We start from the raw sequence: 25,273 nt of genomic DNA on the forward strand, positions 1-25,273 counted from the left end.
CTCGTTCTATGCCAAGTAGTTACAGCCGTTTCCTCTCGGTGAAACAGCCTCTTTCTTTTGCCGAAATACTACTTTTACCTCTCTTATTATGAAAATATCAAAAAACACCTTTTGTGTTCTCTTATTATGAAAATGTCAAAAACACCTCGTGTTTATACCAGAATGAAACAATTAAATTTTTGAAAATACTAAGGCCCCGTTCATTTCGCTGATTCGAGTTTAGAATTCGAATTTTGCTACAGTAAAAAGCTCTCACAAACAATCACATCTAACTTTTTTGCTATAGTAAAAAGCTTTCACATAAAATCACATCTCAATTCGAATCAGTGAACTAAACGGGCCCTAAGATTACCTCTCTCAATCGATAAATATGCCCATAAATATGTAATATAATAACAAAAACCTCATGTATTTAATCTATGTGTTCTAAAAATGCTCTCCCCATTCTTTGTATTTTCTTAGTTACAAACAACGTATTCAACTTTTACTTAACAAAATAATGGCCGTTTAGATGAAAACCCATTTTTTAAACCAATTCTGAAACTACAAAAGGCAATCAAATTTCAATGAGGTTTTTGTCATTATTCCAATTTCTTCTTTCTTTTCTTTTTGTTGAAATTTTTTTTTTCTTTTGTAATAAAGGGAAGAAATTAATAAACTACAATAAATAGAACACAAACACGAGCAGAGAAATAGAAAGAAGTCGCTCGCAACTGAAGTGAAACTAAAGACAGACAGCGGAGAGGAATGGCATTGGCAGGAAAGCACGGCCCTTCCACTTCCAGATCCAAATCTCCTTTCCTTCTCTTCTTCCTCTCTCTCTCCATTCTCTCTCTCATCTTCTTCCTCTTCTCCTTCCGCAATCCCACCCAATTCCCCGACCATCCCAGCCCCCTTGTGACCCCCGCTTACAACCCCCAAACCTCCTTCGTCGCCTCTCTCGAGCATTTTCTTCATCATCCTCCGCCTCCAGATCATGCCGTCCGTACGGTATCCGGCGAGGAGGAGCTTGACGACCTGGTTTCGGCGACCGAGAGCGGGAGGCTGTACGGTGACCCGTACTATCCGCTGAGCATGCCGATCAAGGTTTACGTCTACGACATGCCGTCCAAGTTCACCTACGATCTGCTCTGGCTCTTCCGGAACACCTACAAGGACACCTCCAATCTCACCTCCAATGGCAGCCCCGTACACCGCCTCATCGAACAGGTAGTTACTGGCTGCACCGATTAATCGCTGTGAAATTCATTCGATTTGCCATGGGAAGAAAGTTAGGGGCTTTCTTGTTCATTTTATTTGTCTTTTCTTTTCTTGCGTAATTAGGACTACATGCTTGCATCTGTTTTCCCCTCTAAATGATTTTATATTTGATAATTGGTGTGAAATTATTGGATTGGAGAAGAAAAGCTTGTTCTTTTGCTCATTTCGTTTCTTGTTTAATTTTGCACAGTTGAAGGAAAAGTTTTTATCTTTCTTCTTGTTAAGTTTATTTCTTGTCTTTTTTCTTGCATAATTAGGAGTAATTTATAACATTTTTCTCTTTAAATGCTTTATTTGATAATCGGTGTGAACTGATTGGATTGGAGAAGAAAACTTGTTAATTTCCCCCTTTTATTTTATTTATTTATTTATTTTGATATTTTGTTGTACTTGTTTAAATCTGTACATTTGAAGGAAAGCTAGTTTTTTAAAGTTACTTTTATTCATTTTATGTGCTTTTTTTTTTCGTCTTTCTCTCTAAATTCTTTTATTTCTTAATCGGTCTGAACTGATTGGATTCGAGAAGAAAAGATTTCCTTTTAGTTGTTTATTTTGGACTGTTTGTGCAGCATTCAATAGATTACTGGTTGTGGGTGGATCTGATAGCGCCAGAATCGCAGAGGCTGCTGAAAAGTGTTGTGAGAGTTGATAGGCAGGAAGAGGCAGATCTGTTCTACATCCCTTTCTTCACCACCATAAGCTTCTTCTTGATGGAGAAACAGCAATGCAAGGCACTTTACAGGGTGTGAGTGCACTTCCAAGGTTTACTTTATTGTTGTGAATGTTTTTGCCTTTGGTTTAACATCACCTCCTACATCAGCATTGACTTATTCGCCACCTAAGAATGCAATGGGAAGTAATGGATTTCACAACGATATTTGTGTACTCTGCACTAGGGCAATACCTGAACTCTCCCGAAAACTTGTTCTCCGTTGAGCTTAATCTTGCATTTTCACTTGTTTCTCTGTTTATACTGTTTTTTTTAGAATTATTCTCACTGGTGCCCCTTAAACTTTGGGGTTATTCCCAGTTTGCTCCCTAAACTTTAAAAACTCTCATTTTGCTTTCTGAACTTTGAGTTGTTCTCAGTTAACTCTTTTTGTTGTAATTTCTGTTAAAATCATACGGAAAAAGAGCTGTTTAAGTGTGGTCATGTGGTTTTTATCTATTTCTTTTTAACAGAAAGACCATGTTACTGCGTTATTCTCTTTTTTTTCTATCCGTTTTTAACAGAAATTGCTACAGAAAGGGTTAAGTGGAAACAATTCAAAGTTCAGAGGGCAAAATGAGAGTTTTTAAAGTTCAGAGGGCAAACTGAGAATGACTCTAAAGTTTAGGGGCATCAGTGATAATAATCCTTTTTTTTATTTAAATGTATGCTATTATCCAAGCGGAGGAAAATTTTATCATCACCCTTTACATCCATATCAACTTTCTTTATTGCTAATTTGATAGCTAAGAATGCAATGCGGTACTTGTAAAGTAAAGATTTCTAGTTTTGATGCACTAGAGCAATAACTGAACTTCTCTATATGACGTCTTTGTTGTGAAACTTGCTTTGACATTTAGCTTAATCTTGCATCTAACATGTTTTCCCAATTATTTATTTTTCTTCATATATTTTCTTCTCCAACTAGAGAAAATTTAGTCTTTGACAGAGTTCTTAGCATTTGAGTAACAGTAATACATTACCACATCACGTAATGTTACAGAATGTTAGGGGAATTACCAAATCAATTATATTATTTCTCCATATGTTAATGTACCACGGACCTGTAATGTAGGAAGTTTTGAAGTGGGTTATGGATCAGCCTGCGTGGAAGCGATCTGAAGGAAGGGATCACATACTTCCAGTTCATCATCCCTGGTCTTTCAAGTCTGTTCGCCGATACATGAAGAATGCAATTTGGCTGCTACCTGATATGGACTCCACGGGGAACTGGTGACTATTTCAATGACCAAATAAGTGTTGAGTTTACCAGGGTATCATGCTGAAGCTGCTCTCTAGTAATTTTTTGTCATCTTCTCAGGTATAAGCCAGGACAGGTTTTCCTGGAGAAAGATCTAATTCTCCCTTACGTCCCGAACGTTGACTTATGTGATGCAAAGTGCATGGCTGATACCGAATCAACAAGAACCACTATTCTTTTCTTCCGCGGGAGGCTTAAAAGAAATGCTGTAAGAATCTTGATTCATGAACAAATGTCTCGAAAATATTTTCCATTGAATCCCAGATTCTCATATTTGTGATTATGTTTATTCTTTCTTTTTCCCATATGGCATAGCCGCTCATGTTGTTTTCCTTTCAGGGAGGGAAAATACGTGCAAAACTCGTTGCAGAATTAAGTGGTACCGAGGGTGTCGTTATAGAGGAGGGATCAGCTGGAGAGGTGGGAAAAGTGGCAGCTCAGAATGGGATGCGCAAGTAAAAAGTTTTGGATCTTTACTTTGATTTCCAACATGTTCATTTTCGTGTGTCGTACAGATTAAGTTACACCCCTTTTGCCATCAGGTCTATCTTTTGCCTAAGCCCAGCTGGTGACACTCCATCATCTGCTAGATTGTTTGATGCCATTGTCAGTGGATGCATACCTGTCATAGTCAGTGACGAACTGGAGCTTCCTTTTGAAGGAATACTAGATTACAGGAAGGTATGCTTTTGTCTTGTAAACCTTGTATTGTTTGCTTTAGGTGGTATTTCGTTAGTAGCTTAGTTGGTCACTGGTGAGTGAGGGAATGGTGTTAATTAAACTCACATCATGATATGACATGGAGACAAGTTTGTAAGAGCTACTTTAAGTTGGATTAATATTTGGTGACTCAAGTTATTCGATATGTGACAGGGAAGTTTTAGATATTATTCTATAAATGTAATATTGTTGTACCAAATGATACTAAAGCCTATGTAACTTGGCATCTATGGCATGGTCGCCCTTATTTCAAACATCTATTGATCAGCTGATGGGACTTTGGCCCTTCATCTTCTTGTGCAGATAGCTATATTTGTGTCTTCCAGTGATGCTGCACAACCGGGCTGGCTACTGAACATTCTAAAAAGCATTAGCCACTCTCAAATTAGTGAAATGAGACGGAATCTTGTCAAGGTGTGTGACAGCCAGATATAGTTATTCGTCGTTATTCTTATTGCTTTTTTGTGAATCTTGTCTAAAGGTGCATGCATTTCTATGTCCTTTTTTTATTGTATAATAGACTTGCTCTAAGCTCTCCCATTCTGTGACTGATGTTGTCATAGTAATTTTGTTGCAGTACTCGAGGCATTTCGTGTACTCCAATCCAGCTCAACCCTTGGGTCCAGAAGACTTGGTGTGGAGAATGGTATGTTTTCTCTGAGTCTCTGGAAACTCTGACCATGTAATTTTTCTAAGGGCCTATTTGGCAAAGCTTTTTATAAAAACATGAGAAGTTATTTTGGAGTTTCTTATTGATAAATGATTTAATTCTTGAAAAGCTCGCTTCGAAATACATTAACCCAATCGGTAATTTACAAGTTAAAGCGTTTACTTCTCTTCTATTTTATGTAAAAATGTTAAAACATAAGTAAAAGCTCGCGTAAAAGTAGGAGTTGGGAATATGTCCGCATATCCGGAGTTTGTAACTTATGAATAACAGTTTTACTCATTCTTTGGTGGGCAACAGATGGCTGGCAAGTTGGTGAACATCAAGCTTCATACTCGAAGATCTCAGCGGGTAGTGAAGGAATCAAGACGCATCTGCACTTGTGATTGCAGGCGCGCAAACTCGCCAACTTCAACTTCCCTCTTGTAACCCAAAACCCCCCCAATTCCAAGTTTTCCTTAACGCGTGATTATATCATAATAGATGTATAAGTATGTTATTCAAGTGTATCAATCATCGTTGGATTAACCCCTTCTTTGGCCATGATAGGTACCTTTTTTTTGGTAATGGAGATTGTGCAGTTCCTTCCATTCCACTTCAATCAGTAATGCTTAATTAGGAGAAAGAGAAATGCTATCTAACACTGTATGTGGTTATCATTTATTAATCACGTTTTAATTATAAACAATCACCAATTTAAATGCCAACTTCAGAGGTGCACTCATTATGATTTAGAGCGAGGTTTTGACACAATTTTACGTATTAATCAATACCAGTAATAACCAGTTGTATCTAGCATTTTTCTAGTAGAAACAATGATAACAAAGGATATTAGTGACGCTTAATACTGCAAAACTTAAAAAAGAGATCTGTCCAGCTATTTGGGCCGTGATAACTGCGGGAGAGATTAGGATGGGCTTGGACCTCGACCATTTTGAGTTAGGCCGAAATTGGTATGAAAGTGGACTGTGCCGTTTCTCTAGGGGGTTTTCCGAGGCAAAGTCTCAATTGGTCGGTTGAGTATAGAACCTGCCCCAATAGAATTCTACAAAATCGTTTCAAGAAAATAATAATAATAATGAGAATGCTAACAACAAAGACGAGTGTGTACGCGACAAAAGGAAATCTAATTAGCATAATTATAAAACAAAAAAAAATCAAATTAGCTTTTTTTATGTGTTTTTTTAAAGTAATTAGCTTTTTGGTGTTAACATGGTGGGAAAGCGGTAGGAAATGAATTGCATTATTTCCATATGGAGGAGGGTGCACGTGCTATGGTGCGGAGGCAAGGGCGACATGCTCAGCACGTTCAATGAGTTGGATGATTTTGTCTGTGGGGTTTGTGGGTCCCATTCACTAAAATAATATAGTAAACCTAGGACGTGCGATGCATGTACATTTGCAATTCGTCTCCCTCCGATGCTGCCACGTTTGGACGTGGGCCCCATTGCCTCACATGCTGATAACCAGACGGTCCAAACCAATGTCCTGTATACATTTGTCTTTTTTTTTTTTTTTTTTTTTTTTTCCTTTTTATGCAAACTAACTAATATTCATTGTTTATTGAAGAATTCTAATAGAAGGCTACACTACACAGTTTTGGACCGTAGTTTCAACAAGATTTATTACATTTCTACTATAATTCTTTGTCATAATATAATCTAATTGGGATCTGATGATGCAAAATTGTTCAGTGCCAATAAGATTTTTTGTAACTATATCGTTAAGGTATTCTTTTTGTATTTATTATTTAATTCTTATTGTTTATTCAGGAAAAAAAAAAGTTATTACTGTCGGATATGCATTCATTATAGACGTGAAAAGGATGGCAGTGAGTAATGTTTGTGGGAGAGAGAGAGAGAGAGAGAGGACGGTGAAAATAGTATTGAAAGAGTTATTTTTTCTTCCTTGTCTTGAAAAGAGTCAACGTGATAGGGCCGGTGAATTATAATTTGGTGGAATAATTGTCATGTGTTTGCGCAGTGAAAGCAGGATATTAATGCGAAAAGAGTATGAGACTTGCCGATTAAGTAATAATTCTATTCTATACTTCATTCACTTGTTCTATAATAATCCATTTTATGACTGATGAGATGACCATATATATATATATATATATATATATAAGTAGATTCAAAGCATTGACTCTGTTCAACTGCTATTAATATAAACCATTACGTGTATTGTTATTCTTACTCAGTCTTGCCATATCATTGAATAATGCTCCAAAAGAAAATAAATCAAACTTATTTGAAAATATCGATGGATGATGACATTTGACAACTAAATAGCAAAAGTTGATCATCCGAAGCCAACTACTCTTCAACCTCTCTGCATAAATAAATAAATACCATATATCACTATTTAACCGGCTTCATACTATCTTTAATTTAATATGTATATGTTTATATAATTTTTATTTATAGTTTTTCCAAGTTTGCATGGAAAATGGCATGGAATTAGGATTATGCCCAAATATGGCGTTATGTTGCATCTGGCTCTTTCTTTTTTCTTTTATTTTTATTTTTATGTTTTATGAAAGGCATCTGGATCTTAGCAATTAGAGCATATTTATGAGGAAAACCTCAATGACACGTCATGACAACAGGTCTCAAAAGGAAATAATAATATACATATTTTCCTTTTATGAAAAGAAGAATAAAGATGGACAATGGAGAGAGTCAGATCATGAGTGTTTAAATTAAAATAAAAGAAAAAGAATGGGGGATAATATGATATCATATGATATACAGGAAATAAATATCAATAGAAATGGGGGGTCAAAATCAAAAGACAAATTGAGAGGCACTCATGTTCCGTAGTTTCCGCATTTGAATTTGGGAAGGTCCATTTCCAATCCATGACCATCATCCATTAATCATTCGTGGGCATTTTGGGAAATCAGATATCAAATCATAAGGGTAGTTTTGGAATTCAAGAATTTCTAAAGTTGTCTGTTTATGTTTAGGTTCCAACGCAATGAGAAAAGCACAAAGACAGACTGGACTAGAGAGTCTTGAGATTGCTACTAATTGGCAACTCTCTCTTTCACACGTCAACGCGTTAACAAACACACACAAAATAAAAGTGTCCTTTTAGCCAACCAAAAAAAAAAAAAAGGCACACTCATAATTCTTTTTAATTTTCTAAAATTGCACCACAAACATTACCAAACAAATTCAAAAAAAGAAAACAAGAATTAACCAATTTATTGGCGTGTATGATAATTTAGCATTCAAAATTAAAAAGAGAAAGCTACTTTTAGGGCCTGTTTAGTTCGCTGATTCGAGTTTTTAATTCGAATTGAAATGTAATTTTATGTGAGAGTTTTTTACTGTAGCAAAAAAGTTAGATGTGATTGTTTGTAAGAACTTTTTACTGTAGCAAAATTCGAATTCTAAACTCAAATTAACGAAATGAACGGGGCCTTAATTAATTACATTACTGGGCAACTTCTCTTTTTATTTTTTGGATAATCAGGGTAACTTTCTTTTTCTACTCTTTTTCAACGGATCTATTCTAAAAGTGAAAAGCCCATTATACCCTTTTTAAACGCATAGCTTGCAAGTATTTTCTCCATAATAAAAGCCCGAATTTAACTCTTATCTTGTCCAAATTTGCCTTCTACACCAAAAATCACTCTTTTAAAACCCCAATAAAAAAAAGTTATTGTTTTTTTTTTTTTTGGCTACTTAGGATGAGATTTAAGATGATGAGATGAGATAGGGAGATTCAATCCAAAAAGAGGAAAACTCCAACTCATCCCCTCTGCCTTTTTCTCCCCCATAACTCTGAACCTTCTCATCTATCAAAGATGTTCTTTTTCAAACAAAAAAAAAAAAAAAAAAAAAGGAAACTAAAAAAACTTATTTTATTAGGAAAAAAAGGAAAAAAAAAAAAAGGGAAAAAAGCCTTTTTTAAAGTTCTTTTAGTAAAATACCAAAAAAGTTCTTATTACTACCATGCTAGTTTTAGACCACAAAATCTGCATAAGAATCTATTAATTTGGATAGTTTTACATTACAGTGAAAATCCTTTTTATTTCTTTACTTAGAAAACGAGAAACAAAAAAATGTCTTTTTATTTTTCGTTTTAGTTTTTTAATTTTAATATAAAGAATAAAAAGCCTTGAATCATGGTGTATTAGTGCTTGTAGTCTTGCTCATGACTATGCCCCAAAAAACTCGTTTTCTCTGCTCTGTCTCTATCATGTGATATGATTAACGTAGTTTGGTAGTAGTGATGGGTTACCATTTCATAGTTTGATAGACCAAAACAAAGCAAAGCAAAGCGACTTGTTTACAACTTGAATTTGAACAATTCTTTTCCTTTCCTTTCTATCACCTTCAGGTTCAGACGAAGGCCATTTGGTTTCACTTTCGTACACGCATTTTGGTTTCATTACATTACATGACCACACAAGAACAGATCTCAGAATAGACTCGTTTCACACAACACAGGTAAAATCTGCCAGATCTCTCTCTCTCTCTCTCTCTCTCGTGTGTGTGCTGTCTGAGTGGTAATCTGTTTGGCTTATGTGGAGATGGGAAAGAGATTCTGGGTACCTGGATTTTTTTATGACTTCTAGCCAGTTAATGTGATGTGGGTTTTTCAAGATTCGATTTTTAGTTTTTTTTTTTTTTCAGTGCTCCAATATTTCTGGGCAATCAGACAAAAAAAAAAATTAGTAGAGATTTCAAAGTTGTTATCTGGCGGGTTGTGTTATGCAAAGTGAAATTGAAAAGTGTGGATCTTGTTTTTTTTTTTTTTTTTTTTCCTTTCTTTCACTTGCGAATATTAAGAAGCAAACAAGCTTCTTTTGAGCTGTGTCTACTGCTGCTTTGAATCATAATTGATACTAACTTTTAAGTTCAAAAAAAAAGGTACTCTTAAAATTCAGCATATTTTGTCTGAGCCGAATAAAGGATAATTATCAGATTTGTAGATTATCCACTTCTTACTAAGCGAGTCCCTCATCTAACTGGGACTTATTCATGATCTGTTTGCTCGCTGAGAAAAATATTGCATAACATACCATGACTTTAATTTTCCATTCCTTTAGCAAACAGGCAGAGCAATACATTTACGTAATTTTGTTTCGCAGTCCCAGTTCCGACCCTTTGTTAAATGTGCTTCAAGTGATGCAAATAAAGTTTGATTCTTGATTTGCCTTTTGAATTTTCAGGATCTATAGAACAATTAGATATTATCTTTAGTTTTTCCATTTTTTAGCAACCAGACAGTTCAGGCTCTACATTTTACTTGTGTTTCTCAGTTCCAGTTCTGAATTCTGACTTTATGAATGTGCTGGAATGATGCTAATTGAAGTTTGAATCTTGATTTCCCTTTGAATGTTCAGGGTCTAAAAATTGGTGCTTGAAGAATGGCATCAAAGTCTTTCAAGGCTAGCCGATCTAATCTATCGGCAACATCCGATGTGCCAGATGCGCACAACAAGCCACCACTGCCTCCGACGGTGACATTCGCCCGGAGAACCTCCTCTGGCCGCTACATCAGTTATTCAAGAGATGATCTCGATAGCGAGCTCGGGAGCAGTGACTTCATGAACTACACTGTCCACATTCCCCCCACCCCAGATAACCAACCAATGGATCCATCAATCTCACAGAAAGTTGAAGAGCAATACGTTTCCAATTCCCTCTTCACTGGTGGCTTCAACAGTGTCACTAGAGCTCATCTCATGGATAAGGTGATTGAGTCCGAAGCAAGCCACCCTCAAATGGCCGGTGCAAAAGGGTCTTCTTGCGCAATTCCTGGGTGTGATGCAAAGGTGATGAGTGACGAACGTGGCAATGATATCCTCCCTTGTGAGTGTGATTTCAAGATATGTAGAGATTGCTATATTGATGCAGTCAAAATAGGGGGCGGCATTTGCCCCGGGTGCAAGGAACCCTACAAGAACACAGATTTGGATGAAGTAGCCGTGGACAACAATGCACGGCCACTTCCTCTTCCCCCGCCAAACGGGATGTCTAAAATGGAAAGGAGGTTGTCATTGATGAAGTCAACAAAATCCGTTCTAATGAGAAGTCAAACTAGTGACTTTGATCACAACCGGTGGTTGTTTGAGACTAAGGGGACTTATGGATATGGGAATGCCATTTGGCCCAAGGAAGGTGGGGGTTTTGGAACTGGGAAAGATGATGAAGTTCATGAGCCAACAGAATTGATGAACAAACCATGGAGGCCTCTGACAAGGAAGTTAAAGATACCTGCAGCTGTTCTCAGTCCATATAGGTAAAAAGACTTTGTTTCTTATAGATTTTAAATGTCAATGTCGCATAATATATATATATATATATATATATATATATGTAAATATATTTTCATAGGTGACTATCGTTTTAGATGTTCCAAAAAAGATATTTCTAGAGATAGAAAGGTTCATAGACATTTTGAATAATATGTTAACTAGAAGTTTTAATGTTGATCTTAGAGGTTTTGTATATTTCACATCCCTAACATCCTGTCTTTGTTTCTTGTAGTTGTAAAGGCTCCATAACGTCTTTTTTCCTCTAAATCATAATTGTTTTACATGTCCTTGAAAAATAAATCTTTCTAGATATAGATGGATGGTGACATGGTTTATATACATTTTGATTCAAATGTTTACGAGCATTCTTAATACTAACCTTATAGATTTTATTACTTTTGTATATTTTCCTTTAAAGCGCATTCTCTTCGTGGTTATGCTAATGGGATCTTCCATTCCATCTTTTCGTTGCAAATATGTTGGCAGGCTTCTAATTTTTGTTCGCGTCGTCATCCTCGGTTTGTTTTTGGCTTGGAGGGTCAAGCATCCGAACAACGATGCAGTTTGGCTATGGGGAATGTCGGTAGTTTGTGAGATTTGGTTTGCTTTCTCCTGGCTCCTTGACCAGCTTCCCAAGCTCTGTCCAGTCAACCGTGCAACAGATCTTAATGTGTTGAAAGACAAGTTTGAAACACCAAGCCCCAACAACCCCACCGGGAAGTCTGATCTCCCGGGCATTGATGTCTTCGTCTCTACAGCAGATCCTGAGAAAGAGCCTCCACTTGTCACTGCAAACACCATCTTATCCATTCTAGCTGCTGACTATCCAGTTGAAAAGCTTGCCTGCTATGTTTCTGATGATGGAGGTGCACTTCTGACATTTGAGGCTATGGCTGAAGCTGCAAGCTTTGCAAATATATGGGTCCCATTCTGCCGAAAACATGGCATTGAGCCTAGGAATCCCGAGTCCTACTTCAATTTAAAGAGAGACCCTTATAAGAACAAAGTGAAGTCTGACTTTGTCAAGGATCGGAGGAGGGTAAAGCGTGACTATGACGAGTTCAAGGTCAGGATCAATGGGCTGCCTGATTCGATCCGCCGCCGTTCCGATGCTTATCATGCTAGAGAGGAGATCAAGGCTATGAAGCTGCAGAGGCAGAACAGGGAAGATGAACCAATAGAGCCTGTGAAAATCCCGAAAGCGACATGGATGGCTGATGGAACCCACTGGCCTGGTACTTGGTTGAATCCTTCATCTGAGCACTCTAAAGGAGACCATGCTGGTATTATACAGGTATATTTACATGTCCCAAAAAATTTTATTGCTTTTTCCAGCTTCCTTGTGGCCTGAAGAAGTTGAAACTGGAGGAGTATTATGCACCTTTTTATCATGAAAGTAAATGTGTCAAGAAACAAGTTCAGTTTCAGTTACATGTTTTGAGCGTGTTTTGTCCCCTCCTAATGATGCAGGTGATGTTGAAACCTCCCAGTGATGAACCACTACATGGGACTGCTGATGATTCCAGCCTCATCGACCTCACTGACGTCGACATCCGTCTCCCTCTACTTGTTTACGTTTCTCGTGAGAAGCGTCCAGGTTATGATCACAACAAGAAGGCAGGGGCCATGAACGCCCTGGTTCGGGCCTCTGCCATCATGTCCAATGGTCCATTCATCCTCAACCTCGATTGTGATCACTACATTTACAATTCTCAAGCAATGAGGGAAGGCATGTGCTTCATGATGGACCGTGGAGGCGACCGCATCTGCTATGTCCAGTTCCCTCAGAGGTTTGAGGGCATTGACCCTTCTGACCGATACGCCAACCACAATACTGTCTTCTTTGATGTCAACATGCGAGCGCTCGATGGGCTTCAGGGTCCTGTCTACGTCGGAACTGGCTGCCTCTTTCGTAGAATTGCCCTTTATGGATTTGATCCTCCTCGCACAAAAGAACACCACCAAGGTTGCTGCAGCTGCTGCTTTGCACGTCACAAGAAGCATTCCTCTGTTGCAACCACCCCCGAAGAACACCGAGCTCTTAGAATGGGCGACTCTGATGATGAAGAGATGAACCTCTCCTTGCTGCCTAAGAAGTTTGGGAACTCAAGTTTCCTCATTGATTCAATCCCAGTGGCAGAGTTCCAAGGTCGCCCCCTTGCTGACCACCCGGCTGTGAAGAATGGACGCCCACCGGGTGCCTTGACAATTCCCCGTGAGCTTCTTGATGCATCAACTGTTGCTGAGGCCATCAGTGTGATCTCCTGTTGGTATGAAGACAAGACTGAGTGGGGTCATCGTGTTGGCTGGATTTATGGTTCTGTCACTGAGGATGTGGTCACCGGTTACAGGATGCACAACAGGGGATGGAAGTCGGTTTACTGCGTGACCAAGCGTGATGCATTCCGTGGAACTGCTCCAATCAATCTAACCGATAGGCTACACCAGGTACTCCGATGGGCTACTGGCTCTGTCGAGATTTTCTTCTCTCGCAACAATGCCCTTTTGGCCAGCCCAAGAATGAAGTTCCTACAAAGGATTGCATACCTCAATGTTGGAATCTACCCCTTCACTTCCATCTTCCTCATTGTGTATTGTTTCCTTCCAGCGCTTTCCCTCTTCTCGGGGCAGTTCATCGTGCAGACCCTCAATGTCACTTTCCTCACTTACCTCCTCATCATCACCGTCACTCTATGCATGCTTGCCGTTCTCGAGATCAGGTGGTCTGGTATTGAGCTGGAAGAGTGGTGGAGAAATGAGCAGTTTTGGTTGATTGGAGGGACAAGTGCTCATCTTGCTGCTGTACTTCAAGGGCTATTGAAAGTCGTTGCAGGGATTGAAATCTCCTTCACCTTGACATCAAAATCCGGCGGTGATGATGTGGACGATGAGTTTGCTGATCTGTACACTGTCAAATGGACATCACTCATGATACCTCCAATCACAATCATGATGACCAACCTGATTGGTATTGCCGTCGGGTTTAGCCGTACTATTTACAGTGTCATACCGCAGTGGAGCCGCTTACTCGGTGGAGTTTTCTTCAGTTTCTGGGTGTTGGCTCATCTCTACCCCTTCGCCAAAGGGCTTATGGGTCGGCGGGGGAGGACGCCCACCATTGTTTTTGTATGGTCGGGACTTATCGCGATTACCATTTCCCTCCTTTGGGTTGCAATCAATCCTCCTGCTGGCTCTAACCAAATTGGAGGTTCCTTCCAGTTCCCTTAATTGGTTAATTCTTTGACGTCAGAACGAATGGTAAATTATTCAATAGATCGTTACAGGGCTATTGAGAAATGATTCAATTCAGATGGTTCAGTCTAAGGTTCGAAAAAGATTGAGAAAAATTTGTAATATTTATTTATTCATTTTACTTTCCAACAAGAGAGAGTTAATTGTGTTCTTCTGTTAGTTCTTTTTCTACAGAGCTTTCAGGTTCAGCAGCTTGAGTACAAGTAAAGACTGATGGGACCAAGACTGCATTTTGTTTTGTCAAATGATGTATTGATTTTTTAGTTTTCATTTCTTGTTACATGGAACATATTTTCAATTAGGATTGTGCTTAGAATTTTTTTTCTTATTTTTTTTTCCTCTCTTTTGTAATCGGCAATCGGAACGAAATTTCTCACGTTTTCTTTAATATAGAGTACATTCCATTTCACATTAAAGGAACTCAACTACGGATAAGAGCATGTGTGACCCATAATGCTTTTTATATGTGGTAATTATTTGTTGATTAAAAATCATTTTAATTTTTGGTATTTTCCAAACAACAATGATTATCAAAACAAAATATAGGGATACCACCAGTCATATCAAGAAAAAGGACGAGTAAGTTTTCAATAAGTGAAGAAAATATATGCTGATCTTATTTCTGATGGATGAAAGCTTCAGCCCAAAAAAAAATAAAAAATAAAAAATTCAACCCAAAAAAAAAGATGAAAAAAAAATGAAAAACAAAAGGAAAGGAAAGAACTAACTAATTATCTAACACAATTTAAATCTTGAGCTCTCTCGAATGACCATTTTTCAGCAATGGTACACTCATTTACCTGACCCCAAATGGTTTTCCGAAAAATGTTGTTGTTGTTGTTGTTGGTTTTTTTTTTTTTTTTTTTTTTTTTTTTTTTGTATGAGCACGGGTTAATAAACTCTCCCTTGGCCCTCCATCCGCCCCTTCACTCTTTTTTTTTTTTTTTACTTCAATTCTACACCTTTGATTAAAACCTCATTTAATCCTAACCCTACAATTGAACTCTTGTTCAATGCCCTCCTTGATTAGTGTATTTCTAGACTTGATCTCAACACTAGAACTAGACATTGATTTATACTTAATGAACTTCACAGTTATTAAATTGACTATAGAGCCAATTTAATTCTAGCTAATTTGGACTTGACGTAATCATACTTTAATGGGTCCAATTTTAATAGTGAACCCTTTTAGAATAATTTTGTCATTAGGAAAATTAAATCCTTAAGTCTCGTTTACTTTGTAAATTTAAATTAAAATATAATATTTTATAAAAAAAAATTATTATATTAAAAAATTTTAAATTTAATATTTTTTAAAAATTTTTTACTGTAAAAATTTAAAGACAAAACGCACAATTGAAATTTAATTAAACTTGGATCAATTTAGTGAAAATGGTAAAGTCGCCAATTTTCATCATTCCAAATATCGAATTCGAAAAATTCAATCATTTGTTTACAAAATGCGATTACAGAGACAATTCATCTTCAAAGTCTTGATTAATTTCAAGATTTTGAATTTTCCTGATCATTAGAATCAAACAATGTCCGGGCATTGAAAATGAAGTCGCATCTGGCGCACATACTAATCAAGCTGTTGGCAATGAGAAGTGTTGGATCCCAAACCCGATTTCAATACGATGGAGTGGATTTGTTGGCCTAAGAGACAACTGAGAGGGAGGAGCATGAGTTCAACGTCGAGAGCAGATCGAACTCATAATCAGAGCGCGTTTGGTTGGTCTCGAGATGAAAAAACCTTGGAGATAGTTCGCTGGGTGGTTTTGAGCAAAATGGGGAAAATATTTGGTGGTTTCGATGGAGATCCATCCGAGATGCGGCGACGGGAAGGGAATGTGTGAGAGAAGAAAGGAAAGGTTTTGGGTTAAAATGAGAAGAACATCTGACGAGACCATCGCATTACGTTGGAGAGGATATAGTTGGGATTTGGATCCATTGAAGAGAATTCTTCAGAAGTTTGAGAAATGGTGAAAAATAACCCTAAAATTTTCCTTTCATTTCAAGAGAAATACTTAAAATACCGGCAATGCCCTTGAATTCGACACATGTGCGTGTCGCATGCTGGTTTCCATCACTTTTTTAAGCAGCTGTCTGTCAAATGGGACGAATTCCAATAGTGGTTAATTGTCAAAATTAAAAATTTGAGAGATCTTTTACTAAATCACAATAATTTTAAGGAATAAATGTTCTAAAAATCCCAATAATAATAAGACATTCTAACATTCTCTAGGGTAGGATCCCTTAAAAAATTATTGGTGAGATCTCTGTTTTTAATCATTAGATTAGTTTTACCTGAACCCATAATTTGGCTTAAATCTTGAGGTCTCTCGAATCACCATTTTTTAGCAATGCTAAACTCATTTTACCTGAACCCAAATGGTTTTCCGAAATATGTTGATTTTTTTTTTTGTATGACACGTAACATATTAAATAATTAAAACTCGTATAAATCATTGTGTCCGAAACATGACATTTTATTATTTGTGTTGTATCAATCCATTTTGATCCCAACACATTTGTAACGAGCCTAAACTAGTTAGTTAATAAGTCTGGTTTTTAAGTTGTGTTATCCGTAGTCAAATTCAGTTGCAGTTGCCCAACAATCGGTTTCATCACAATCAACCTTTTTTTGTTTTTTTTTTGTTTTTTTGTTTTTTTTTTTGCGCTTGTGAGGAAATAATATATCAACCAACGTGGTTGTGAACACACGTAAATGCTGCTGCCAATAAAGAATAGTAAGAACGCAAAGGGAATGAAACTCAGTTGTTGAGCCAGCATAGTTGCATGTCCTTAATATTTTACCTCAAAACTCTCTCCTTTCAAATCCCTTGATAACAAGGCCACCATGTAACCAAAAGATTATGAATGAATCATCAGCGTACAATATGAAATCCACCCACATGGCCACCAACTTTATCTTTTTTGTTCTGATGGCTACGGTCTTGTCGATTTCTGCTGCCGATATTCCTTTCGGAAATCGAAACCAAGACCTTGTTGCTGCCATTTCCGAAATGCAAAGAGCCAATTACTTCACCTTCATCACGCTCCTCAACATGGCCTCACTAGATCATAGGCTTCAGGGAAATCTCACTTTCTTGATGCCCAACGACCGCATGCTGTCAATAATTACTCTGCAACAGGACGCTGTTTCCGAGTTCTTGCTCCGCCATTCGATTCCTTCAACCATGCTTTTCGACTATTTGCAGCATATCCCAACAGGCTCCATAATTCCAAGTTCAAAGCCAGAGTACATGCTCAAGATTTCCAACAAGGGTAGGAGGAGTTTCTTTCTCAACAATGCAAGACTCATCAGCCCAAACATATGCACTGCAAGCTCCTCAATTAGATGCCATGGAATAGATGGGGTTCTGTCTGAAGCAAGTCCAAAGATAACTGTGAATAATAACTATACTATTACTAATCCCTCAGTTTCTTGCTCTTGTAGTAGTAATAGTACCTCAAATCCTGCCTCTCGGGCGATACCCCCATCACCATTTCCTCCGCTTAACGGCTTTAATCTGACTCCAGCAAGTGCCCTGCCGCCAACCGGCGCAAATGTTCCTCCACCAAAATCAGGCTCTTCTCTATCCGTTTCTGGTGGGCTTTCGACATTCTCAGTGACCAGCAGCGTGATAGTGGCAACATGGGTTTTGTCTCTATCTTTTGTACCATAATTTGTAGTCCTTTCTAGTACTAATTCAAATATCATTCAGATGTTCCCATCAAGATTTACATATAGACGTATATATACATGTTATGTATAAACAGATACAATAAAAAATCAGTACGCTAGAGCAAGAGTTACACGGACCAAAGTGTAAAAAGCAAGATATAATTGCATCGAATAAAAAGTATATATTAAAAAAAATACAAACTTGAGGATAAGTAGCCAAAATGGTGAATTGCTCAATCTGCCGCAACTAGAAATATGCCTAGTTTTCAATTATATAATCTAGTGTACAACTACAAAATTGTGGTATACAGATAATGATTTATGCTCGAAGAAAAGAAATGGAGTGGAGATTGTTGATGGTACTTTTTTTTCTTTCTACATAACTAAGTAGATCCTCTTCATCTACGAGATGGCACCCAAGATTTGAAAGTCAAATGGGAGAGACTGCTCCGATCAATGAGCTGAAAAAAGAACATCAGAGGGTCAATACCATGATAGCTCAGGTGTGTCATGCCTCTTAAGATGTGGCTGCAATGGTAGTGTAAGCAACGCCCTTAACTCTCTTGGGGGTTTTATCTTTATGTTTGTCTGATTTCCGTTTCTTCGTGGCTGTCTTTGATTTCAACCATTCTTCTTGTACCTGTTTTTGCGCCTTATACACATTGTCTGCTGAGAGGATCTCTTCCCCACCATTCACAACAGATTGTAGAGAAGAATTCTCTCTCAATTCCTTTGCCTCAGTTTCTGGTTCAATAACTGACATTCCTGTCAGAGTGTAATCCAACAAGAATGCACTTCTCACAAGCCTGTCTACTCGGCTAAAATGCCTCTGAGAATATGGTAAAAGCCCTTCAAGGAGTTCTGCAACGCCTTTTATCTGAAACACCATCAAATTGATTAAGTGGTCAAAATATGCAAAAAGAATTATTAATCAAGGATTAAGCACCAGGCCAAGACAAATAAAGATGGAATGGATTCAGTAGCTGTGATTCAATCAAACAATCAAGAAAAGAGTGATATACGCTTGCGTCAATATGTTTGATAGATTCAATTAATAAATTATACTGCACAAACAAAAGTAGACTTCCAACGAAGCTTTTTCTGGAAGTTCATCAAAAATACCACTACTCAACAGGTTATGCTAGGACCCCAACCTGACGGCAATCTAAGAGGTATGGATGAACTCTATAGACCGTATACATGTTTTCACTTCTTTTTTAATCGCAATTAACAAGGAGACATTTGGGCAATCTGACAATTCCCTATAAAAACTTGCTTATCAATCCCACATAACTACCAGAAAAGAGATGGGTAGCATCACATAAGTACCTCAATAATCTCTGTTGGAGCAAGGATGTTGAAGACTCTGAAAAGCACAAATTGTGCGACATGACAAAGCTTTGGTTTTGTGTTCCATTCTCGAAGATATTCCAAAAGTAAGCGGAACTCTTCCTTGCTCAGAGCATCAAGGGCTCTTTGTATCTGATTTTCGGCTTCTCTCTTCCTGCAAAGTACTCAATTAACAAATATTCCTATGTTTATCAGTGCAAGAAATGGGGCCAACTAGCAAACCTGCAAAGTTCTGCAAATAACTCAAAAAGTTTATGTGGCCTGCGAAGCTCAAAAGCAACTCGTATTGCTTTTTTATAGTCAGCATCCACAATAGCATTTTCAAGTTCTTGACCTTTCAGAACCCCTTCCTCCTGCATCAACACCACAAATCCCGCTGGTACATTCAATCTCAATGCCAAAAATTCGAGAAAACAAGAACCCATACCACTAATATGTTAATCCATACATGCATGTGGAGTTGCTTTTTCATGCTTTCAGTTCAGTGAAATAAACCGTGTACCCAGGAAACTTAGGTGCCACCTACAAATGCTTAAAGGGCTAAAATACTGGCCTATCAAATTTTCTTCAACATGTGCTGCATTTAACAATATAAGCGTCTATGGAATACAAGGATATAACAGAAAAAAGATCTTAACGTCTGGAATATCCATCTCAACTGACCTCCCTCCGGAAAGCTTCCTCTTTATCAGATGCAGTAGAATCATACCACAGATTGAAAACAGCATCACCACCACCTGTTGCCAGCATTTCCGTCTTCTTCCCTACTGCCAAAGCCCAAACCTGCAGGACAAAATTTTTACTCGTTTTTTATTTGAACGGACAAGTCTTTGCAACCAAATAGATAAAGAAAAGAACACACAAGAAAATCAGAAAGATTCATTATGCACTCCAATTTCTATTAAATACCAATCTAAATAAGGATGTTTGGCTCACAATCACATGAAACGAATACTATCTCTCTGACATTCTACGGCTCATCCCCAAGAACAACAATCATGGTAGCCATATTAACTTAGTCGAACTTGAGCACATCATACTCAATAGATTAATAGAAAATATTAGCCAAGCAGGCAAGCTAGCCTTCCCCTAATTCATTACAGTTCTTCGTACACATAATCATCCAAGTTAATTATACATGAACCAGGATATAAATAACACCAAAGAAATGGAGGATCCTTAATACAATTTCCTTTCCCAATTGCAATCACTTGTGTTTTACCAATCTTAAGGATCTATGCAAAGTTGGCTCCATTTGCTTAAAAAATAAAAAGACAAGAACATAAGTACTTGTTCGACACCTTGTCCTCATGCTGATCATATGTAGCAATGCATTCATTGGTTTTGACGGTCCAGAGCTTTACCAAACCATCGGCACCTGAAATTGTTATCAAGTTGATCCAATATGTCAGGACAGGGGGAGTTTTTTTTTTTTTTTTTTTAAAAAAAAGAAAAAAAAAAGAGGCTCATTACCACAAGAAACAAATTGGGTTCCACGAGAAAGAAATGATGCTCTTAAGACACTTGATGTATGCCCCTCAAATGTTTTCAAGCATGAGCCATCAGATATAGCCCATATCTTTATTGTCTTATCCCCAGATGCTGTGATGACACATTGATCAACCGGAGAAAATTCGACAGACCAAATTCCCCTTTTATGCCCTTTAAGTACTGTTACAGATACAAGATCTGGTAGAGTCCATACACAAGCAGTGCGGTCCTGTTTAATCGTGAAAGGCAAGAGAGAAAAGTAAATGAGTAACTTCATTTACCTCAAAGAAAGCATTATTCCAAAGTGGCTACAGCGACCTTCTTTTGTCCCATACAACAACTGAAATAAAAACAAAAAAGATAAAATGGAAAAATTACAAACCTGGGAACCACTACAGACTAAACTATCATTTGGTGCAATAGCTAAAGAATTGATATCCTTATCATGTGCTGCCACAACAGCTTTGGCTTTTAAATTAATAGGCTGTTCCACATCGTCTGAGACACCATCCAAGCTCCACACCTTTAGAGTACGGTCACTGAAAAAAAAAAAACATATAGGTCATGAAAGAGATATTAAGAAACAAAAGGGAATAAATACCAAATGAAAGAATAACAAACCCATCATATCTCATTTGTTGTTATACTCGTGTATTCATCCTAACATGAATACCTATTGAATTTAGGGTTTTAGTAAATAATGGCCTGCATTCCCACCTACTACCACTAACAAAGAAGGCTTTCTGTTTCTTTGAAAAAGCAACTGCTCCAACAGCACCCATATGACCTATGCCAACTCCAAGGCAACTTTTGCTTTCAGAGTCCCACAACCTAACCTATACATGCGATTAAATAAGAGATTTAACAAAATATGATATGAAATGAAAATAAGAGTAAATTTGGACCAAAGAGCAAATAGAATTAAAGGTCCATATACCAGAAGCAAAAAGGGAAAAGTGCAAGGGAAAAAAAGAGAGAGAGAGAAAAGAAACTTACACTTTTGTCCTTGCTTCCACTTACAATAAGCGTTCTTCCAGAACTAGATACACAGGTATCGACGCAAAGAACAATTTCAGTATGACCGGTCAATACATAATCACATGACATTGATGCGAGATCATACACTCGTACCTGCAAGTCCAAATTTTGCAAGATGCTCAAAACTTAAAGCTTATAACTGGTAGGTACTAATCAGTTTGTTGCACACTTGCAATTTGCATGCACTTGATGAAATAATTACCATGCATGAATATCAGTCCTAATTTATTGAGCATGCACAGATTTTAGCAAAACCGACTAGGAACTAACTATGAAAGCCACATCCATAACTTGCAAGCTACAGTTAGGACACAACAGATCAAAGAAAGTCACCTGTTCAGTATTTGTAGCAACTGCAAGAAATTGTTCGTCATCACCTAAAAACTTCATATCAACAATTTCTTCGTTGCACCCTACAAGTCTTTTGCTCAGGACTAAGTCCAACATCCCTTCAGGGCTTTTGACTGGGGAATACAAAAGAAGTTGCTGATCAGCAGTCACACAAAGCAATCCTTGATCTAGGGGTAGCATAAAGGCTGTAGTAAAACCCCTTTTGGCTTCATCAGTGTCTGAACTAACAGTAATATCTGAGGACTTTTGCTCAAACAGGCAGACTGCTCTGTCAAAATAAAAACATTTATAAACTTAAATTCATAAAGATTGAGTACAATTTAAACATACAAACAAACAATAAGCAAGACAAATCTAAAAGGTCCCCAAGGGTCTCCAAGCCATGATAACAAGTACTTTTCATATCCAAATATTATGAACAATATAATATTACAAAAGAATGGTAATAGGAAAGTATCCTCGTGATATACCTTTCAGAATTCCATACTCGTACGATACCACGCTCACCAACTGTTATAAAATAGATTCCCTTTAACCCACTTCGCTTTCCAATCTGTTGATCATGCAAACCAATACATGACGCAAAAGGACAACCAGAATGTATAACACACACAGCTTCAAGAGCTTCATATGTTAATACAGTCTTCTTGCAACTGTAGTCATTAAGGTCCCATAACATTACAACCTGAAATCATTCCACGCATCAGCTCCTTGCCAAACAAAACCAAAATTCTAAAATAGCACAAAGCAACACAAGGTCCGAGCATGATAAATAAACTATGGAGTATCAGCTCTACCTTATCTCGTCCAGTACTGACCAAGGTCCCACCATCTTCAGATACTGCCATAGAAGTCACCGTTGAGAGATGTCCATTCAGGGTTGCAGAGCACTTCTTAGTTGAAAGATCCCAAACTTGTACAGTTGCATCATCACTTCCGGAAAAAAGCTACAACCGTTGATCCACAACGATCAATAGACTATTATGTCGGAATTGCAAGAAAGATATTATCTCTCTCGAAACAGGTAAGACCAAGCAGCAAGTTGCACTTAATCTTAGCAAGCGTAAATACAACATTAAATGGTCATATCATCTCTCCTTTAAAAACACCTCAGAATGAGGACGATCAATCAAACAAAAAGTCAAATCAACAGTCAAGGGAAATGCAATGCGGGAATTGCAAAAATATACTACGTGCGTGTTTGGAACTGTTTTTGAAAACGGTTTTCACGTATTTCGAGAAGCAAAAAATGAAAATGAAAATGAAAGACGTTTGTTTAGCAAATGTTTTTGAAAACGAAAATGAAAACGAAAACAGTGAGAATGATTTTTGTGAAAGAATTAGAAAACAGTTAAAAGTTGTTTTCATTTTTTAATACTTATCAACAATATTATAATATATTAATTAATAAACACGATTTCACTTTTTTATTATACTCAAAACAATCTCTTAAAAAACCAACCAATCGTAATTTCAGAATTAGTCCCAGAATGATTCTCAAAACAATCTCATTTTTACTTTTTATTGAAAGCAAAATCAATTTGAAACCAATTCCAAATGCACCCTACATTTCTTGAAATGGCGAGGAGCAAGCAGCAATCCAGTTAAATTTAGTACAAGTACGCCATGACTTGATATGTATGTGTGCAAGTAAATACAAGAATACAAGATAAATGGCCATATTATTCCTGGTATACAACTGGTCATATCATTCCTGAGATTGAACTTACAAGTGGTTTTGAGGGATCGGGATGGAACAGAATACTCGAAACAACCCCTTTGTGAGCCTTGAAGTAATGAGTGCAGAAACCTCCATCAACATCCCAAACCAGAACTTTCCTATCAGCTCCACCGGTCGCAAGCAATCCCCCCGATGGGTGACAAGCCATTCCCATCACAGGACCATCGTGTCCCTAACCAAACCAACAAGTAAATATATAAATAAACAAATCATTTTCGCATAGACAAGTAAGCATATCAATTTTTATAATACTACCATTTCTGCTACCCAAACAATGTGAGCTTCTCTCTAATTCGATCACCAAACAAACATTTTTCAAATTCCCCACAGAAACAAATTCTCTCACTTTATTTCTATACCGAAACCAATAAATAAATCACTTTTGCAGAGACAGAAGCATATCGATTGGGATAACACTACCATTTCCGCTACGGAATCAACGTGAGCTTCTCTTTAATTTCATCACCAAACAAACAATTCTCACGCTCTCCACAGAATCAAATTCATTCACTTTATTTCTATACACAACCGAACCGAACCGAAATCAGTTGAGTCCTAGCATTTCGGCTTCACAATGTAAGCTTTTCTTAAATTTTCACAACCAAGCAAATGTTTTTCAAATTCTCAAGAGAAAAGAAAGCATTTAAGTCCAATTTACCTTCCAGGACCTAACGCACTTGAAGGTGTTGAGATCCCAAACCCTAATCTGACGACTGTGGCCGGAGGAGAAGAGAAGCTTATCGTCGGGGCTGAGCGCGAGAGCAGTGAAGGCCTCAGAGTCGCCCCCGTCGATTGTGAAGCGAATAGCGGCGTTGGAGGATTCGACCATCTTGATGGAATCTCCGCAGGCGCAGACGAAAAAGGAGCCGTCGGATGAGACGACCAAGGGACCGCCGGTGTAGAACTGCTGAAGAGACGGCACGCAGCGGTAGTTCCTCTTGAAAGGTAGCGATGCCATGGCTGTGAAGATGAGATGAGATGAGATGAAATGAGTGAGGGTTTTGTCCTAAGCCTCTACCAATTGCAAGCAAGAAGAAGACGATGATATGACATTATTAGGGTTTAAGGGGCAGTACTCATCTACGCCCGTTCGTTTTTTCGTTTCTATGCAACCGCCGTTTCTATTAATTAACGATCTGTTTGGTACGCGGGTCTAAATCAGGGGGTTTGAAATTTAAGCCATATGAGTTTTAATTGTGGAGTTTGATCTTAGAGTTCAACAGGTGAGAAGAATCCGTCCTGACAGGAGTGTATAAAATTGATATTCTCTATAAAGGCCGCGATTTCATATTTCAAATAAGTGATAATATTAGGCACGGCCTTCTTCCATTCTTTGGAGAGGGTTAAACCTCTACCTATAAAGATCCGGTTGCCATTCCGAAGGAATAGAATAAATGGCTTATAAATAAAGAGTTAACGGTCCACCATTCCGAAGGAATGGGATAAGGGCCGACAAATAAAGAGTTAACGG

General features: G+C 37.7%; 4 protein-coding genes across 4 annotated transcripts; 3 read left to right on the forward strand and 1 right to left on the reverse strand.

Annotated features, from left to right (window-relative positions):
- The first annotated feature begins 681 nt into the window (after positions 1–681).
- Positions 682–5,300, forward strand: LOC21402613 (probable arabinosyltransferase ARAD1). The gene is made up of 9 exons (XM_024165437.1): positions 682–1,209; positions 1,830–2,003; positions 3,045–3,202; positions 3,291–3,438; positions 3,570–3,685; positions 3,773–3,911; positions 4,254–4,364; positions 4,528–4,596; positions 4,918–5,300. Exons 1-9 carry the CDS (start codon positions 748–750, stop codon positions 5,044–5,046), a joined length of 1,506 nt encoding a protein of 501 aa, XP_024021205.1. The 5' UTR covers positions 682–747; the 3' UTR covers positions 5,047–5,300.
- Positions 5,301–8,788: 3,488 nt separating this feature from the next.
- On the forward strand, positions 8,789–14,444 carry LOC21402614 (cellulose synthase-like protein D3). The gene is made up of 4 exons (XM_010089173.2): positions 8,789–9,077; positions 9,977–10,875; positions 11,378–12,185; positions 12,362–14,444. The coding sequence occupies exons 2-4, from the start codon at positions 10,001–10,003 to the stop codon at positions 14,117–14,119; spliced, it is 3,441 nt and encodes a 1,146-aa protein (XP_010087475.1). The 5' UTR covers positions 8,789–9,077; positions 9,977–10,000; the 3' UTR covers positions 14,120–14,444.
- A 2,644-nt stretch (positions 14,445–17,088) lies between these two features.
- LOC21402617 (FAS1 domain-containing protein SELMODRAFT_448915) lies at positions 17,089–17,832 on the forward strand. The gene has a single exon (XM_010089176.1). It carries the CDS (start codon positions 17,089–17,091, stop codon positions 17,830–17,832), a length of 744 nt encoding a protein of 247 aa, XP_010087478.1.
- A 170-nt stretch (positions 17,833–18,002) lies between these two features.
- LOC21402618 (transducin beta-like protein 3) lies at positions 18,003–24,808 on the reverse strand. The gene is made up of 14 exons (XM_010089177.2): positions 24,461–24,808; positions 23,792–23,974; positions 22,859–23,008; positions 22,532–22,746; positions 22,044–22,329; positions 21,669–21,803; positions 21,390–21,508; positions 21,055–21,211; positions 20,655–20,901; positions 20,483–20,559; positions 19,845–19,964; positions 19,404–19,534; positions 19,161–19,335; positions 18,003–18,708 (listed from the first exon to the last, which is right to left on the reverse strand). The coding sequence occupies exons 1-14, from the start codon at positions 24,758–24,760 to the stop codon at positions 18,349–18,351; spliced, it is 2,655 nt and encodes an 884-aa protein (XP_010087479.1). The 5' UTR covers positions 24,761–24,808; the 3' UTR covers positions 18,003–18,348.
- Between the last annotated feature and the right edge of the window lie 465 nt (positions 24,809–25,273).

This window comes from Morus notabilis, unplaced genomic scaffold (genome assembly GCF_000414095.1).
Source record: "Morus notabilis unplaced genomic scaffold, ASM41409v2 Scaffold201, whole genome shotgun sequence".
NCBI classification, from domain to species: Eukaryota; Viridiplantae; Streptophyta; class Magnoliopsida; order Rosales; family Moraceae; genus Morus; species Morus notabilis.

Bases quoted from the DNA above. Each gene is read 5' to 3' on its own strand.
- LOC21402613 (XM_024165437.1), top strand. From the start codon at position 748: ATGGCATTGGCAGGAAAGCACGGCCCTTCCACTTCCAGATCCAAATCT. The intron at 3,203-3,290 runs GTGACTATTTCA...TCATCTTCTCAG, and splicing joins ATGGACTCCACGGGGAACTG to GTATAAGCCAGGACAGGTTT. The intron at 3,912-4,253 runs GTATGCTTTTGT...CTTCTTGTGCAG, and splicing joins GAATACTAGATTACAGGAAG to ATAGCTATATTTGTGTCTTC.
- LOC21402614 (XM_010089173.2), top strand. From the start codon at position 10,001: ATGGCATCAAAGTCTTTCAAGGCTAGCCGATCTAATCTATCGGCAACA. The intron at 10,876-11,377 runs GTAAAAAGACTT...ATATGTTGGCAG, and splicing joins GCTGTTCTCAGTCCATATAG to GCTTCTAATTTTTGTTCGCG. The intron at 12,186-12,361 runs GTATATTTACAT...CTAATGATGCAG, and splicing joins ACCATGCTGGTATTATACAG to GTGATGTTGAAACCTCCCAG.
- LOC21402617 (XM_010089176.1), top strand. From the start codon at position 17,089: ATGGCTACGGTCTTGTCGATTTCTGCTGCCGATATTCCTTTCGGAAAT.
- LOC21402618 (XM_010089177.2), bottom strand. From the start codon at position 24,760: ATGGCATCGCTACCTTTCAAGAGGAACTACCGCTGCGTGCCGTCTCTT. The intron at 23,009-23,791 runs GTAAGTTCAATC...CAACGGTTGTAG, and splicing joins CCGATCCCTCAAAACCACTT to CTTTTTTCCGGAAGTGATGA. The intron at 19,336-19,403 runs GTTTGCTAGTTG...AGTACTTTGCAG, and splicing joins TTATTTGCAGAACTTTGCAG to GAAGAGAGAAGCCGAAAATC.